Source organism: Oryctolagus cuniculus, chromosome 2 (assembly GCF_964237555.1).
Source record: "Oryctolagus cuniculus chromosome 2, mOryCun1.1, whole genome shotgun sequence".
Taxonomy (NCBI): Eukaryota; Metazoa; Chordata; class Mammalia; order Lagomorpha; family Leporidae; genus Oryctolagus; species Oryctolagus cuniculus.
Genome location: NC_091433.1, coordinates 169,616,948 through 169,635,636, shown reverse-complemented (window position 1 = coordinate 169,635,636; position 18,689 = coordinate 169,616,948). Strand labels below are relative to the sequence as shown.

Here is an 18,689-nt window from a genome sequence, read left to right as displayed (position 1 = left end):
TCTCCAGGGATTGGCTGTTCAGGAGGCTGAGAAGTTCACACTGTGCCCTGGAAAGATAGTGGTATGCTTTCCATCTAAATTCACTGGTGGCGTGTGAACCAGTGGGGCCCGTAGTCTAAGTCTCTGCTGAGTCAGAAGGCCTGGGGACCAGAAGCACGCATGTCTGAGGGTGGAGGAGGCAGCTGGCCTAGCACAAGCAGAGAGCAAACTCTTCCTTCCACTGCCTTTCTGTTCTGTTCGGGTCCAGCCCTCGGTGGATGGGATGACGCCAGCCTACGCTGGTGAGGGCGATCTTTACTGAGTCTGCCAACTCTAGTCCTCTACTTCTGGTAACACCCTCACTGACACACCTAGAATGAATGTTTTCCAAGCTGTGTGGCCAGCCCTAAACCCAGTCAAGTTGACACATAAAATCCTAGAATGTAAATTGGGTCAACTTTTTTGGAAAATACAAAGTGGCAATATGTATAAGGAACTTTAAACAGAACTTTTGGCCTAGTAATCTTATTTTAAGATACCTTGTCTATGGAAATAATATCCCCAAAGACATGTATATAAATAGATTCTTAGCACAGTGGATCATAGAGGAAAATTAGAAATAATGTTAACATTGAGCTACAGATTTAGTGTACCTTATCTGATATACTTTGGGCTAGACCTGTTTTGGGATTTTGAAATATTTACCTGTATGTCATGAGCTCTCTTGGGGATGGGACCCAAGTCTAAGCATGAAATTCATTTTTGTTTCAGCTGTACTGTATTATTTTGTATTCAGCTGTACCTTCAGTCTGAAGGTAGTCTTATATGATATTTTTAGTGCACCTGCATTTTGTCTGTGACCCATCACATGAGGTTAGGTGTGTAATTTCCTACCCAAGGCATCATGTCAGTGCTCAGAAAGTGCATTTTGGACTGGCTCTGTGACAGAGTCTAGATAGACCTGCACCCAGAGCCACAGCCTCCCCACATCACTGCGTGGTGGGCATCCTTCAGTCTTACTCAGTCTTTACACTGAGTAAAGTCATGTAGAATGTCGGCAATTCCAAGTATCTTCGGAGTCATACAATGAAATGACAGTGATTTTTTTTCTAAAATTATTCTGTATTCTGAGGTTATCTGTGTATCTGCCCCTTTTATTAAACTTTTGTGACTGCTTTGCACTGCAAAGTGTACAAGCCTGGAATATACTATCGTGGTCAATAGGGATCTTCTAATTGTTTACTTTTATGTTTTAAAGAAAAGTTGCATTTATTAAATAAAAGTTTTTTTTTTTAAAAGAAAAGTTGCCATGTAATAATGTAAGTCACTAGTTCTTTCTTTAAAAAAAAAAAAAACAAACAAAAACTAAATTTCCATTTTCCAGTGTGAAGATAAACCTTATTTTTGAGTGGTCCTGGCCTTCTTCAATGAACAGACCTCTTATATAAGCTAGCTTTGTAGAGGTTATTAGATTTGCCTAGGGACATCTAGTTTTGTCTCTTAAATGCAGCTGTGTGAGGAATAACAACCTGAAGTTGCTCAGCTGCAACTGAACTGTGGAGCTGACTGAAAAAAAATGGAAAGTAGCCCAATGATATGATGTTGCTAGAAGATGGCCTAATTTGAGCTTGGCGGATACATACACGGCTAACATCTGCTGTCACATGTTGGAAGGGTGAATACTTCCTTCCAGGAAAGTGACCCTGCTTGTTTTTTCCCATGAAGTAGTTATAGGTATTCCCACTTCCTGTAGTAAAAGAATCTGGAAGAATCTATGGGGAGAACACATAGAGTCTTTGAACTGAAATGGTTTGCAACTTTACAGCAATCCAAAAATAGTGATCTACATTCGTATAAGAAGACTGTTTTCTATCCATTTAAATCAAAATGTAATATTCTCATTGGTGTGATATGAGGGCCAAACTGAGATTTCAGAAATCATCTGATCACTGCTTTCAGGAGTGGTGTACATAATTTTTATTTATTTACCTATTTACAAAACAGAGAGGAGATAAATGTTATTTGTTACTGTTAGTTTCTCCTGTAGTTGAAGAAAGGGCTAGAAAAATAAGAGTCTAAAATAAATATAATCAGCTCCACATTGCTTAGTGATGATATCTTTATAATGGTGAGACTTTGACATGTCAAAACTATAAAGGGAGCTGTGTATTTGCAGGAAGTAAGCATAATATTTTCTACTCCTAACAGCTGACCTGGTGGCTTGCAACATTATTGGCATACTGTTTGCAAATAAATTATACATTTCAACATATAAATTCTTGATTTAGTGTCGTGTCTTGATAGCTAAAGGAGAGGTTGGAAAAATCAAATCTTTATTTCTCTGGCAAATGTTGACAAAGTGGAAACATCTGTTTCGATTGTTGTGGGACAGTTCATGCTGATTGTGGGGCAGCTGGGAAGCCAGGGCATTCTTCGTCAACCTTTCCATGACTGAACGTTCGATGCCTTCCTCTGGCTCATCCTGAACTTTCTCCGCGGCCCCCGCCTGCCGGCCAGAAGTTACTCTTTCACGTCCATGCCTGCCTTGCAGAAGCCTCAGTAATGATCATGGCCCAAATATTTTGAAAACTACTTGTTCATCAGATCTTTTCCAGAACTCAGAATGGATCCTTTCAAAAGTGTTTGTCCCTGAAGCATGCTACCAGGGTCATTACAGCCTCAAGAAACCATGTGTGCTCATGGAAAAATGAATTTTTTTTTTCCATGTAAAGTCATCACGCTTCCACGTTTCCAGATTCTGTTTGTTTATTTATTTGGATAATCCTATGATGAAGGAAAAAGCCGAAGGTTTGCGTGTTCTTCTTCATGTCCTGCTAAAAGTATTCTTTTTTGTTGAATGTTAAAAGGTATAATAATGATACCAAAAATGTTAAATGCACCGTTGGCCTTGTTGCTAGGCTAAATAGAGCTTTTGGTTTTCCATTGGCTTTCGGTCATGGCTCTTTTTCCAAATTGTAAATGAGCTTCAATGGAAGAAATAAATGGAGATCATAAGCCCAGTGAAAGGGAAGTTGTTGGAGGGGGCACATGTGGGAAGAGAGGGTAGGGCTGCCCTGTGAACCAGGGGGCACGTGCAGGGACTTGATGAGGGGCCCATGAGAGAGTGCAGGGGGATGCGCGCACTTGATCACTCTGGAATGCCAAACTTGCCGAAGACCAGACATTCCCCCTCACCAGGATACGCCTGAGGCCAGTAATGAGTGCTGGCTGTGTGAGGCATTGCCACTGTGGTATGTCAAAGCCCTGTTTCCAGAGCTTATATTGACACAGGCTACCCAAAGAAAATGTGTATTTCTCCAGAAATTGATCCACTCTGTGGGAACAGTCTCACATGCCTGTGTGTGAATAGCCTCTCAGAAAAATAGAAAGTGTAATGTCTTTGCTCCAAAGCATCCGAGAAAGCAGAAAACATTTCCTGTTCTTCAAGGCATTGCTGGCACTCACCTGTCTGTACTGTGTGTATACTTGTGAGTAAAACTCAGCCATGGTGGGAGACATGTTCTGAAACAGTGACACCGGTCAATTGTGATCTTACCTTAAAAAAAAAAAATAATAATAAGCCCTAGATGTGGCTCAACTTTTTCATGACTAGTAAAAAGAAAGCCGACAAAGGTGTTGGCAAGGTGCACTGCGTCTTTCTACCTGGCAGAGGAGATACTGTGTGACAAGTGGATTAAAGAGAACTTGAGGTCAAACTGACTACAGTTATATTAATTACTCCCTTGTGTAAAAATGGGACAAAAATGTAGCAGTGTCCCTTCCCTCCTTTGAGGTATCTCTTAGTACCCTCTAGTGGCGTCGGTGCAACATTTTCGTACATATGTTTAGTGCCCTGCCAGCCAGGGTCAGTGTTTTCAATCGGCATCTCTGCGTACTTAACCTATGAGGTCATCCACTAAAAACTGTCAACCATTCTTCATCAGTATACTTTCAACCTTATGGCTTCTATTTAAAGTACAAAGTTGGAAGCAAAGACCATTATTATTCATTTCATTCCCTAAGACTAAAGAGTTATAATTCCCAAGTGTTTTCTCCTTCCTTAGAGCATACTTGAGAAGAAATAATTTAGATAGCTGGCGAAGTGTAGGGAGGAAAGTATTGCATTTGAAGTAAGCGTCATATATTATTAAAGACTGTTTGTAACATTGTAAGAATCCCATCCTAAGGCTACACCTGCAAAATGACAAATATTTGGTAATGAGCAAATTAGTGTGTGTAGGAATGAGACAAGGACTGCTGATGGTTTCGTGAGAACCATTGGCTATATCTTTTAATTTGTTTTGAAACCTTGCCTCTATTAATTCATCTTCTAATTAATTCAATTTCTTTTTGCAAGCCTGGTTAACCTTCTTTTCAGTTTTAATAATATAACAGAGAAGAGAATAAAGGTCATTAATTATTTGCACAAAGAAAACTAAGAAATATAAATACTAAAATTTTTAACAGAAGTGTCTACCTGTAATACAGAATAAATGTTAGAGATGTTCTTCTTACACTATTTCACTAAAACAGTTCCTATAGAGAAGAGAATTCTTAGAACCTGTGAAGACTATCTTTTCAGACTTTTGTGGTATATTAAAAATTATATATTTTAAGCAGAGTGACAGAAGAATTGTGGGAAAGAGGTGGGTTGGTGGAAGGAGAGAGTGGGAGAGGGAGAGGGAGAGGGGGAGAGAGAGAGAGGGAGATTTGACATCTGGTTCTAAGCTAAAGCCAGGAGTCCAGAACTCTGTCTGGGTCTCCCACGTGGATGGCAAGGGCCAAACACCATCTGCCTTCTAGGATGTGCATTAGTAGGAAGCCGGATCAGAAGCAGAGTACCCAGGCTCAAACCAAGCGCTGTGATATGGAATGCAGGCATCCCATGCAGTGACTTAAACCACTGTGCCACAACACCTGCCCCTAATAATATTTTTAAGGAATGTTTTCTGATTATGAAATACAAAAGTACTAATATATGCTCATTATAGAAATGTTGAAAACGGAAGAAGTATGAAGAATATATCAGTCCCCATCATCATAAAGATTTTCTATATTTCCTTCTACTCTTCTGTGTGTGTAGTATAATATAACTGAGATCATATTCTGTATTACAATTTGTGCCCAACTGCATATTTTAAAACAATTCCTTCTCCTGTTAGTGATTATATTAGTGTTCTTTGTTACAATTATATCATAATTCACTGTTTTATATTGTAATAATTTAAGCAATCATGTCAATCACCTATATGTTTAGCCTTTCTAATATTTTTTCTTTATTTTGATAATATACTAACGGCGAACAAATTTGTTTTTCTGATAGTGGGTTGGCATAAATAGGTTCATTAAAAGTATTATTAATTGGTTAATGCATGCTTTTTGCAAACTCTCATACATGTGGATGATTTTATATAAAATATGTCAGCTTGTCTGCTTCCTGTTTCAAGTGTCTTGCTTGAGTATTCTCAAAGTCCAGCACAGTGAATGCCTGACGGAGAATGAAGAAGGTGGCCTTGGATTTGAAGGGCAACCTCAGCCCTCACTGAGGTCATTTCCAGGGTGAACTTTCGTTAAAGCTCTTTCCTTAGATCCCTTTTCTGCAGAATTTGCAGTGGGTTATTAGTGACAACAGCCCACCTGTTTTTCCTCTCTGAAACCATAGACCCCTCTAACAAAGCTGGATTGTGTGTGGTGCTCAGAGGCACCAGCCTAGTTATCCTGAGGGCTTTCTGGGTCTCATTCATACAGCATCTCTTTAAAGTCTTGTTTGCCGTATAGTGACGTTGAGATACTAGCTCTAGGTAGCATTGATGTCAGAGTGCTATTTCTTTGTTATATGTTCTTAACTGACATCAGTATGAACCCCAGCAATAGTGACATTTATGACTTATAGATTGTGTGTAATATGCCAGGCATTGGGCTACATGCATTATTTTCAGTATATTTTTATTATATTCCCATATTGTGCTCTGAACTTGGAACTCTGGATTATTTCCATTCTATATATGTAGAAAAACGAGGCTTAGAGTGATTAATCACTTGCCCGTACTAGAGTTTGAAAGGATAGCAGGATGTGTCCCAGTGCATTCTCCAAGCCAGTGCTTCTAGCCAACAACTCTTCCATCGCCCCTGTGCCATTATTGCTCTTTCTAAATAGTATTGAAGACAGGAACTCTTGGGGAAGTAGCCTATCTCAGAAGGCCACTTTCGAGTCCCCGGGTCCTTGGGTAATGAAACTCATTTTGGTGGCTTCCACCCACTATGGAGTCCAGTGATCCTGTGAGTCAGTGAGGACTTGAACAATGCTAGTCCGCTGGGCTTTGTAGGAGAAGAAAGAATCACCCAGGGATCAGGGGGAGAACAAGGGAGGGGCACAGCAGAGAAGACTTGGAAGAAGATTCTTCTTTACCAGTATAAAGAAAACATTTTGAAGTTGAAGTTGGCAAATGAAGAATAAGCACACCTAGAAATTTTGTTTTGGTTAGAAGTAGAAAGTGTTTTCTTGAGCATTAAAGGGAAAATTTGGAGAAGGCTGGACATATTTCTTGAAATTCAAATTTGACCTGCTAACAAATGAGAAGTTAGTATATATTTCCCATCAAGAGAAATCAAACAATGAGTCTTACTTCATCAAGCAAGATAAAAGAGAGTGGATAGAAAGTCCTTGATTGGTCATGTTAAGAGTCATTTTCATGAAGAATTGATCCCCTGGGACCAGCATTTCGGCGAGTTGGATGAAGCCGCCACTTGCAGTACCCATACCCTGTATGGGCTCTGGTTAAAGTCCTACCTGCTCTACTCTGGATACAGCTCCCTGCTGATGGCCTGGGGAAAGCAGGAGAGGATGGGCCAAGTGTTTGGCCCTCTATCACCCATGTTGGAGACCTGGATGAAGTTCCTGGCTTTTGCCTGGCCCAGTGTCAATAATTGCTGCCATCTGGGGAGTCAACCAACAGTGGAAGACCTCTCGGTCTCATTCTCTCCCTCTCTGTCTCATTCTCTCCCTCTCTGTCTCATTCTCTCCCTCTCTGTCTCATTCTCTCCCTCTCTGTGTAGCTGCAACGTTCACAATCAATCATTAAAAAAAACCTGATCACCTTAAAACTTCTGGCATGTTCTGTTTCTGAGTGTGTCTGTTCCAATTCATCTTAGAAATTGTTTCATTAAGAACTATTGATGACCATGGGAGGGACTAACCACTCCAGTTATAAAAAAAACCCTGAGTATTTATATTTGATTTCAGAGGTCAACTTTGTCTTCTAAATGGCTAATCTGACAGCTAGTCAGGAAACATGAAGTAATGCTTTGCAAGTAGTAGTGAAATCTTTATTCATGTGATTTTCCCCATATTTTTTATTTTTAAAGAAATCAATGAATGTACTGTGAATCCTGATATCTGTGGAGCAGGACACTGCATTAACCTACCTGTAAGGTATACCTGTATATGCTACGAGGGTTACAAGTTCAGTGAACAACAGCGGAAATGTGTTGGTAAGAGATACTTTTGATACTCAAAATTACTTAATATCAAATATTTGCTTATGTAAAACATGCTTTTTTCTTAATCCATTTTTAACCATACTGGGAAAATGTCACTGTGTTTAATCTTGTAAAATGTTTATCCCTCAGCTAAGGGCACTCAAGCAAAAGGTTTGCTAAATTCCTGGGGTTTTCTTACCTTGTCCACTGCTATCCACCTCTTCAAATGTGATGCATTGCCATAAGGCTTAACTCATTCACAAAACTTCTTGGATAAAATAAATAAACTGAAAGCTCTAGAAATAGCTCATACCTGCAAACATACGTACACATACACACACACATATGAAACAGTAAAGAATTACATTCAAATATCCAAGTACATTAAACCTGATTTGTAAGTTTCTGAACTGAATCTCCCTGTATACTGGCCAGAAGCGCCTAATGAACTTGTGAACAAGTGATCTTCTATGTATGTCTTTGGGAAAAATCTGTCTTATAAAGAGGTATATGGAGTTAACTTAATAATCTTAATGTGTAGACTCTAAGCTTGATTTCATCATTTCTAGAAGAAAGAAATTCAGCCCTGAGTTCTAAGGGCAGTATAAAGAAACAGAGACACTTAGAGTAGTATATCTACTCCTACATTAACATGTGTGAGCTTTGCTGTTTGGTTTTATATGTATCTGTGGGGTAAGAAGGCACCCAGCTGCTCCGTGACATGGCCATTTCCCTTTCATTTGCACACATGTGTATATGCATGTTTAGAGCCTAAAATATTAGGGAGAAAAGGCAAAGTGGTGATCTAATCCAGCCCCAGCTGTGTGCAGAGTACATGGTCTCTGCCTCTCTGGAGAGCAAATTCCAGTGTGTGAAGACTCCCTTATCAGGAGAGTCCTTCTGTGTTGACCTGAAGTCTGACCCTTTCAAACACCGATGTTATGCTGTTTTAGTCTTTAAAGCAATATTCAGTAAGCTGCTTGCCTCTTCCCTATCACAGTCCAAGTATTTTATGAGAGAGAGATGTTTCCCTAAGTTGTAAAGGTTTGTGGTACCCCAGGAATACTATAGTGGGTGGCTGAGTTCTTGCTACACAACACCAATTTCCTGTTTGTATTTTGTTAACAGATATTGATGAATGTGCTCAGGTCCAGCACCTGTGCTCCCAGGGACGCTGTGAAAACACGGAAGGGAGTTTCCTGTGTATATGCCCTGCGGGATTTATGGCCAATGAGGAGGGTACCAACTGCGTAGGTAATGGCACTGCTGCATGAATTCTCAGATCTGGGATTGTAGATCCCTGAGACCTCATCAGATCAGACAGCCCCAAATTTGCATTAAACGTCTGTTATGACATAGCAATCTGCTAGATATAAAAATGGATTCCCCTCCATAAGTTTTTAAAAAGGACTCACTTACTTATTTGAAAGACAGAGTGACAGAGAGAAAGAGATCTTCCATCTGCTAGTCTCTCCCCAAATGGCCACAAAAGCCAGATCTGGGCTAGGCTGAAGCCAGGGGACAGGAATTCTTTCCAGTCCCCCACATGGGTGGCAGGGACTCAAGCACTCGGGCTGTCTTCTGCATTTCCAGGCGCATTAGCTGGGAGTTGGATCAGAAGCATAGCAGCTGGGACTGAAATTGGCACTCAAATACGGGGTGCCAGTGTTGCAAGCATTGGCTTACCCTGCTGTGTCAGCATGCCAGCCCCCTCATATATTTTTAAAATTTTTAAGATTTTATTTGAGAGGTAGAGTTACAAGAGAGAGGGAGAGACAGAGAGAGAGGTCTTCCATCCACTGGTTCACTCCCCAAATAACCACAATGGCTGGAGTTGGGCTGATCTGAAGCCAGGAGCTTCTTCCGGGTCTCCCATGTGGGTACAGGCACGTAGGCCATCTTCCCCTGCTTTCCCAGACCACCAACAGAAAGCTGGATTAGAAGAGGAGCAGCCAGGACACAAGACGGCACCCATATAGGATGCTGGGGCCACAGACGGAGACTTAGCCCACTACGCCACAGTGCCGGCACTCCCTCAACATTTTTGAAGGAAGAGTAGCAAATATATAGAATGAGAAGATTCTGCGTGAATCAAAACCACACAATGCTGATGCATGTCCAACAAATCAGGGGGTTGTGAGCAGAAAGCTGTTACTGCATCATTAAACTTGAACTAACTGGGAGATGGGAGAGGTTCAAAATGATATCTTGGCAAGTAAAACTTAGCAGTGTTTTCTGCTTCTCGTAGATGTGGATGAGTGCCTGAGGCCGGATGTCTGTGGGGAAGGGCACTGCGTCAACACCGTGGGCACCTTCCGGTGTGAATACTGCGACAGTGGGTACCGTATGACCCGGCGTGGCCACTGTGAGGGTGAGTCTGCTGAGAAATCCAGGAGCCTGTGCCATCTGCCTGTGTGTGCTGAGCACTCGCGACCGTGATGCAGGACAGGTTTAGATCCAGGGCCGGTGGGCACCTTTCCTGTGCTGGGTTTCTGCCACCTCTCTGCATGGCACCAGCATGCCCGGGCTCTTCCTGCTTGCTGGATTCACAGCCGCTTTGCCTGACTTCCATGACCCTGTCTGGGTTTTTTTCCACCTTCATGCACTCATTATTTTTCACCTCATTATCTGCTTTCGCTGGTATTTGGAGTGAAATCACTTTAGAACAATTAATTACAGAATATCTTAGTACAAACCCAGCCTTAATTACAATGTCTGGCTCATTCATCTGGGAACATGGTGCAGGTGTGACCACTGTTGATGTTTCATTTTCAACCTTTTCACCTTGTCACATTCCTCTGTCTCCCTCGCGTCCTTTTACTTGTGTTCTGGGACTTTCTTGCAGACTCCCCACAGAAGCACTGTCTGACCAGCTCTGGGTCAGATTCCAACTGCGCTAGATAGAATTTCTTCATTACTGACCATAGCCGTGAGTTTGCGCTCATTATAAAAATGTTTTGGAAAATGTATGGCAAGGCCAAAATAATCAGACATGCAACAATATTTCTGCTCATATTTGTGTCCATGTGGCACGAGTTCTTTTTGAAACCACTGTGGTACATTTTTGTAATGATTTTCGCAAAGAAATCCATTGTACTTCTGCAGTCCTGCCATGGACAGCTGAGGGCAAAGGCACATGTTCTCACCTGAGCAGGTGTTTCAGGGCCTGGACGTGGGCATGGGGCTGACTGCCAGGCTTCCCCACCTGTCTGACTGAAGATCAACCTGTCATGATGGGGCTCTGGAGGGAAGGAGGGGTAGATGAGTCGACCAGGCTGCTCTCCGCCATCTGTTGGCTTCTGCTTGCTGGTTTTCTTCACAGCCCTGATGGCCAAACCTGGAGGGATGGCCAGGGAGACATTCCTGGCAGTCTATGCCTGGGCATTTTCCTTGGGCTCAGATCTGGAGAAAAGTGGGAACAGTTTTGTAACTGGATCTCTGCTCAGCTCAGATCAGAATGGAGCCATGAATGGCCCCCGATGGCTGAGAGGCCATGGGGCGAGCGCTGTGAAGCATCCCTGTACTCCTTCCAGGAACTCTGCCTCGCCCTCCAGAGGCAGAGTGGGAATGCAGAAGACCCAGGGCTGAGGAACCGGCTCAGGCCCCCACAGGCAGTAACTGCCTGACCTTGAGCCAGTTATCTAGCACCTTTGAAACCTAGTTCATCACCTAGAATACGTGAGCCAGAGAGTACAATTTAGGGTGACCAGGAGCTTAGTCAGTGTGTGTGTGGTATTGCCCATCACCTGGTTAATTCTCAGAAAGTTAGGGCTTTTTTTTTAAACCTCCCTTTTCCCCTAACCCCTTTTGTTTTTTGCCTGGATTTTTCTCAGTTCGTCTATAATTGTGGGGAGTGCTTACCAGAAAAAACGGGTGAATTCATTTGGCAGGCATGTGTATGCAAAGCAGGCACCTCCGAAGAAGTGAGATAGATACTGTCCTACAGTTCTACCTATAGCCCCCTATGCAGAGATCAGACAGTAAGTAATAAAAAAAAAAAAAAAAAAAGGCAAGGGGTAGAAATGAAATTTGGAAATTATGTGATTACATTGAAAGCTGATAGGAAAATAGTCAGTAATCCTCAATATATGGAAATTATTCAGCAGAGCTATGACTGGGCTTCCCTGAGTAAATAACTGGTAACTCTGTTATCCTCCAAGAAAAGGCCTGAAAAGAAGGAAGAGCCAAACATCGTGGCCGTCCTCTAATGTTATCATGGACCAGAACCAAAGGTCGCAGGGCTTCTGGCTCACGGAAGGTTTTCTCAGCTGTCACCAGCAAAGTTGCTTTCAAACAAGACCAGTCTCCAAGGAGTCTATTGTGGGTTGCAGACATTATCTCATTCATCCTTCCTTTATTCTCTTAAGCCACTATAGCAAGGCAGGTAGTCCCTAAGTGATAGGAGAGGGAACCACCAACCGAGGTAAGAGCAGGGTGTTGTCTCCTGGTCCTCAACATCACACCCTCTGTATTGGACCTGCCTGTCTCAGTGACGTTCTCTGATTTACTGGTTGTATTTCTATTAAAAAACAAAATTCTCATCCAGAGGAGGCTGTAATGCTGTTTGGAAAATTAAGCTGGCAAGCATCATCATTTTGTAGAACAAGAAGTCCCAGACCAGCTGACCTTAAAAAAAAATCATTGTGTGTCATTGTCTATTGGCAAGAATTTTTCACTGATAAAATAAAAATTTATGGCATTGACCTGGTACTTATTTTGTTAATATCAATTTCAGCTTTTTCACTTGAAGCAGCTTTTCACACATGTTGAGTGATATATATATATATATATATATATATATACACACATATATATGGAGATTAGTATTTTCTGTTTTTATTTTTAGCTGACACATAAAAGTTGTGCATGCTTATGGGTTATCACATAATATTTCCATATACTGAATAGGGCCCAATCAGGGTAAACCTAGGAAGGTACTTTGCAAGAATTTGCCAGAATGGTGCTGACCTGTGGCACAGCAGGTTAAGCCACCGTCAGCAATACTGGCATCCCATATGAGTGCCAATTCAAGTTTTGGCTACTCCACTTCCAATCCATTTCCCTGCCAATGTGCCTAAGAAAGCAGCACACAAATGGCCAAACTACCTGGCCCCCTGCCACCCATGTGGGAAAGCTAGATGGATTTCCATGCTCCTGGCTTTGGACTGACCCAGCTCTGGCTGTTGCCACCACCTGGGGAGTGAACCAGGGCATGGAAGATCTCCCCATCCTCCCCCTCATCACTCTACCTTTCTAACAAGTAGATCTTTGAAAAAAAAAGAAAAAAAAAGAATTTCCCAGAAGGAAGGCATCAAATACTCATGTATATTTATTTAGTATAGAAATTATATATTTCTTTTTTCAGCTTCTGTCCTTCAAAAGCTGTTTATATGCTCACTGTGATTTGAGGCCCTATGCTGGACACTTCAACAGGAAGTCCTTTCATTTGAATTTAGAAAGAAAACAATTATTTCAACTGGGGCTTGTACCCCAGATGTTACCATTGATTTTAAACTGTTGAACTCTGTTCTACATCTATCCTCTTCCCCATTTTGTCATTTTTACCATTCTTAAAAATGCCTAAAGCCACAGCCATATTTAAGGTGACTTGTTCCTCTTGTATCAAAAAGAAAGATGATTAATAAGTGAACTGTGACTAGGAAAAGGTATATTTTTAACATAAAATATTACATATGGTCATAGCACCTTGTTTTCTGGAAAATCTTGGAAGTATGTGATGAGTTCATTTTCTCCTAATGTTCTTTTTCCACCTCCAAGGAATTACTATCATATGAAAGGTTTTAAATTATTCATACTTGGGATGTTCTTGGGCCTGTGAAGCCAATGTGGGGATTTCCCTGGGGCACCCAGTGTTTGTAGAGATCCACTCTCCAGCCAAGTGGATATATGGTCGCTCACATTCATTTCCACTCATCGTATTTCTTTCTGGCAAGCTGGGCTATTCCTTCAAAGATTGGATGTCCAGAAAGTAGCCCCAGAAGAGCTGCCAGCTCCCAGAGTGGAGAGGCCTGGCTCTGCCATTTGAAGAACTGGGGCCAAGTTCTTCCTTGGAATTGGTATAAATATTTTAATCCAAGTATACCTGACTGTTCATTGATGTCATATGTTTAAGTCTAGACCCAATGTGTCTCCTACCCTGTTATTGCTTTCCCCCAGAGGTGTAGATAGAGCGTGTATTTTCGCTCTTCATCTCAAAAGTCAGATTTCACTTTGGTATTCTGATAAAATGTTCATGACCTGCCTTCTTGATTTTCCAGATATCGACGAGTGTTTGGCTCCAAGTACTTGTCCGGATGAACAGTGTGTGAATTCTCCTGGATCTTACCAATGTGTTCCCTGCACAGAAGGATTCCGAGGCTGGAATGGACAGTGCCTTGGTAGGTACCGTGTGTTATCCCAGCTTTGTAGCTTTTGTGTAGCCTGTGTTCTCATAGAGTAATGCCAATTGATCTCTTTCAAAATAAAAATAAATGAAATGTAGTAAACTTAGACTGTTCTAAGAGAAGTTGTAAGTAACTCTTAGCTATGGAAAAAATAAGAACATGAGTGTTCATGAAGGATGCCACTAACTTTTTTTCTCAGATGTGATAAAGAACCAAAACCAAACACAATGATAAGCATTAGAGGAGAGGGATGGAGAGCAGAAAGCTTGAAAAGAGAAGAGGCCTAAGAAGCAGATACCGCAGACAAACAAAATTAGGAAATGCACACAGGTGGTCACACAAACATGCAACAGAAATAGTAAGTGTAGTATTTTGAGGAAGTTGAAGAGACACATTTGCTTTGATTCTTTTCTTTTGTGTATCCCTCTGCCATGCCATTTTTTTTTCCTTATTTGAAAGTTGGAGTTAGAGAGAGAGACAGAGAAAGAGAGAGAGAACTTCCAGCTGCTGGCTCATTCTCCAAATGGGTGTAACAGCCTGCAATGGGCCAGGCCAAAGATGGGAGCCAGGAGCTCAATCCAGGTCTCTCATGTGAGTGGCAGGGACCCAAACACCTGGGCCATCTTCTGTTTTTCCCAAGCCGTTAGTGGGGAGCTGCATGAGAAGTGGAGCAGCTGGAATGTGAAGTGGTGCCTCTGTGGAATGCTGGCGTCACGGGCAGCGGCTTTACTCGCTGTACCAATACACTAGCCCCGGTGGTTTGGTTTTGTTTTGTTTTTTTCTTAAAACTTTTCCATTCATAAGAGAACTTTGAATATGTGAGTTTTACATTTTTCATTCAATCATTCATTGTTTCCTTCCTCCCCTAAAAGAGCTTCCTACATATTCCAGAGCTTTCTGGGACACATTGAGGGACGAAATGAATGGAACCGTTTCCTTTGGGGCACTTCCTGTCTGTCTAATGAGACACTGACCTTCCCCCAAACGCCTCATGAAAAGCTGCAGATTTGTAAATGGGACAAGTTATAGGAAGAAGGGTCTGTGAGGCTCTGAGATGGTAGGATTAAACAAAACAAAATATTTGAATTTTATTCTGCTGTCTCTGGGAGACATGTAGTTGTTTTAGTGAAGGTGGGGATGAATAGTTCTTACCAAAGTTCTCCCTTTTGAAAGCTTTGGGCTGCTCGCCAGGCAGCATCAGCTCTGCCTCTGTAGCTGGTGCAGGTGCCCCCCTGGCCTGAGTGTCTGTGCCCGTCCTCAAGGGTCTCGACCAGTGGAATTGTGAGATGTAGCCACGTTAGTTGTTTATCTGCTAAGTAGTTGTTTGTGTAATGGGAGCTGGTTGGTGAGTGCATTTGGTTTTAATTTTCCTATTTGGCATGCATTTTGTAGTTGCCTATCAAGGTTCCATTCGTGTTCTCATTTTCATAGTGATGCATAATCCAGGAGCAGAGCCTGGACTCTAGCTTAAATAACTACAACACACAACATTAGTATAAACACAGAGCTCATTCATGAATTTGCTAATGGAATGTGACTGACCAAATTGGCAAGTGAGTCTTCTTCAATGTAAACCATACTAAGTGAGTTCTTGTACCTATATGTACCTCTATGAATATATAGGTATGTATATGTGTGTATATAATATATGCAAACATTTCACTCTAGTTTTGTGACAGAAACAGAGCACCTCATATAAAAGTAATTTTACTTTTGCCAACCAGATGAGAAGAATCACAGACAGAAACGTTAGGTCACCGTATTGCTCAACTCAACCGAAATCCCACATTTAGCCCCTTGTTCCGAGCACTAGCTTTCATTTCTGCATTTCTGAGATCATGGATTTCCTATCATTAAAAGTAGGCAGTGCACTTTTTCCTTGTGCTTTGGGTACAATTTTAGTCTCTGCGTAAACCACATCAAGCCTTGCTTCCATGATATAATTGCAGATATATCCATCGTTCACGTTGAACTTACAGCTCTTCTGAATTTCTCATGAGGGTTTTTGCAGATTATACTGAAGTAGATTTTCCATCTTAATTTTTATGGTGGTAGAGTTTTCAAATGTTGAGAGCTGAGTGTGACAAAAAGCAGATAGTTCAGCATGACTTTGTTTTTGTATTGAGCCAGGGAGTGGGTTGAATTTTTCTGCTGAACTCTTAACGATGCTAATAAATGCTCAGCTGTATCCTTTTGTGCCTTTAGACATTTTAGTTCTGATATTTGTTCTTTGGTATTCGCAAATACTTTCCAAAAGTTACCTATACTTAAAAAAGACTTTATTTATTTATTTTAAAGGCAAAAGTGATAGAGAAGGAGAGAAAGAAAGAGAGATTTTCCATCTACTAATTTACTCCCCAAATGTCCACAACAGCTGGGGCTGGACCGGACCCAAGCCAGGAGCCTGGAACTCCATGCTGGTCTCCCACATAGGTGGCAGGAACCCAAGTACTTGAGCCATTGTCTGTTGCCTTCCCAGGAGCATTAGCAGGGAGCTGGATCGGGAGTAGGACAGCCAGGACTCTCAACTATCACTCTGATATTGGATGCTGGTACCTCAAGTGGTGTCTTAACTGGCTGTGCCACCACACTGGCTCACATAAGTAACCCGCTTTTGACTTCAGCTCATCAGTAACACAATCTGACCTGTGCTTATTCCTTTAACTAATACATTGAACACCTACTGTGTGCCAGTATTTTTCCAAAACTGCAGGAATTGAATTGAATGAATGCGGCCGGCGCCGCGGCTCACTAGGCTAATCCTCCGCCTTGCGGCGCCAGCACACCGGGTTCTAGTCCCGGTCGGGGCGCCAGATTCTGTCCTGGTTGCCCCTCTTCCAGGCCAGCTCTCTGCTGTGGCCAAGGAGAGCAGTGGAGGATGGCCCAAGTACTTGGGCCCTGCACCCCATGGGAGACCAGGATAAGTACCTGGCTCCTGCCATTGGATCAGCGCGGTGCACCGGCCATAGCGCACCGGCTGTGGCTGCCATTGGAGGGTGAGCCAACAGCAAAGGAAGACCTTTCTCTCTGTCTCTCTCTCTCACTGTCCACTCTGCCTGTCAAAAAAAAAAAAAAAAATGAATGCAACAAAATCCCTCCCCTTGTTGAACTTAAAGTGCTTACAGATCAGCAAGTAAGCAAGTAAAACACATAGAATATTGGATGTCATAGTGTCATGAAGAAAAATAAAGGGACCTGAAATATAGGGAGTGTTCAAGTTTCTTTGGTGGTCCAGGGTCAAGTGATGGCAGATTATTAATGAGGCCTTCTTTGCTAATCATTTGTTCCCATCACTGACAACCTGTGAACAGTTTGTGCCTTTTTTGTGTCCTTTTAGTCCAGACAATTTATTGATTTATGTGGATGAGATTTTCTTTTTCAGTTTTTAATTGAAAAATTCAAGTGAGTGTTAAAGCCTTGGAAATTTGGCTATACTCATCATTTTGGAGAAAGCTCCTGCGATGGACATTTGTCTTTAGTAATATTTGTTGTTTATTTGAAAGGTAATGGCAGGGGAGATGATTGTCTTCACCTGGCAGGGCTGTTGGTTTCCATAAATCTTAGTCTCATTTTTCTATAGCATGCCCCTCACTGGCTGCATATTTTCACATTGCTGTAACCAAACGTGTGCGGCATTTTACATAGTAGTACTTATATTTGGCATTATGCCTCCTGGGGTTTTTTCTCTTAAGCTTTTCTATCATCACATCAATTTGACTCTTTTATTCCTGTTAAATGGCTTCATTAAGCATTGCTATTTAAAGCCCTATATTTTGTAGAGATTTGACATCTCATACACTTTCTGCTTCTTTCACTGACTGAGTGAAGAACTTGCTGAAATCATTCATGGTCTCATTGTATGAATGCCATGCCACCTGGATTTCACTGGTGGATGCTTCTCCTTGAATTATGAATTAAGACTAGACATTGTCTGGGGGAAAAGCTGGTAAAATGTGAGTAAGTGTTGTCAGGGGGCCCACACTTTTTCCTGGTGTTTCGTTCTGGGCATATAGTCCTTCATGCTCAATAGTTATTGTCCACGTCAAATGCTGTCTATTGCTTCCAGACTCTACCTAGCACACATCATCCCTTAATGCTTTCTGGCAACTCTTGTTGGCTCTTCTGTTAATGTTGCTGCTTCTTTCAAGTTGGGGATTTTGGTCTTCTCTGTTGAGCCACTTTCATCATTCAACACTGTATTCCTTGGACTTGAAGTTCTGCCTGGGGCCATTGCCCACTCGATCCCCACCTTGAATGACTGTTTCATCACCCCGGGTTCTGGCCAGTTCCCACTGCCTTTCTTAAGGGAAGTCAGCCTGTCAGGTACTCAGTTTACAGATTCCTCCTAACTTGTTGAATGCTGGCCTGAATCAAATCTGATGAGAGCCATCTCTCAAGGAAATGCTCTTGTATTTGGTTATTTAAAGGGAAGTTCAATATTTCTGTTGTAGAGATCTTTGTTCCATGAATGTAGAGAGATTTTGGACTCTATGACCTCTCTGAAGCTTAGTTTGATTATCTGTAAAATGGGGATTGAAATACCTTCAGTGTAGAGTTTGTTGCCCAAATTAAATAAGAAATAGGAAACACCCGTCTGCCATGTTATAACCCTTTCTCCCCTAAATATCCTACTCTCCTCCTGAAATATAAGAAATGCAGAAGAAAAAAAAACCTGTTAAATTATATGTCATATTTCTCCTTATAACAGTATTCTTTCTCTTTGGCGTTCTATAAACTTATGCCATGTAGTTTTTAACTCTCTCTGTGTCATAGGAGCTTTCTCTTATGAATTTAAGTGATTTTGAGGTTTTGTTTCAACTTCCTTGC

General features: G+C 41.7%; 1 protein-coding gene across 15 annotated transcripts in view; it reads left to right on the top strand.

The window, feature by feature from the left end:
* LTBP1 (latent transforming growth factor beta binding protein 1) overlaps positions 1–18,689 on the top strand; it is a 445,461-nt gene that overhangs the window by 319,446 nt on the left and 107,326 nt on the right. For all 15 annotated transcript variants that reach the window (XM_008254559.4, XM_070069261.1, XM_070069260.1 and 12 more), the window contains 4 exons: positions 7,345–7,470; positions 8,587–8,712; positions 9,707–9,829; positions 13,737–13,856. In XM_008254559.4, the coding sequence (XP_008252781.3) occupies positions 7,345–7,470; positions 8,587–8,712; positions 9,707–9,829; positions 13,737–13,856 (495 nt within the window). The remainder of the gene's footprint in view (positions 1–7,344; positions 7,471–8,586; positions 8,713–9,706; positions 9,830–13,736; positions 13,857–18,689) is intronic.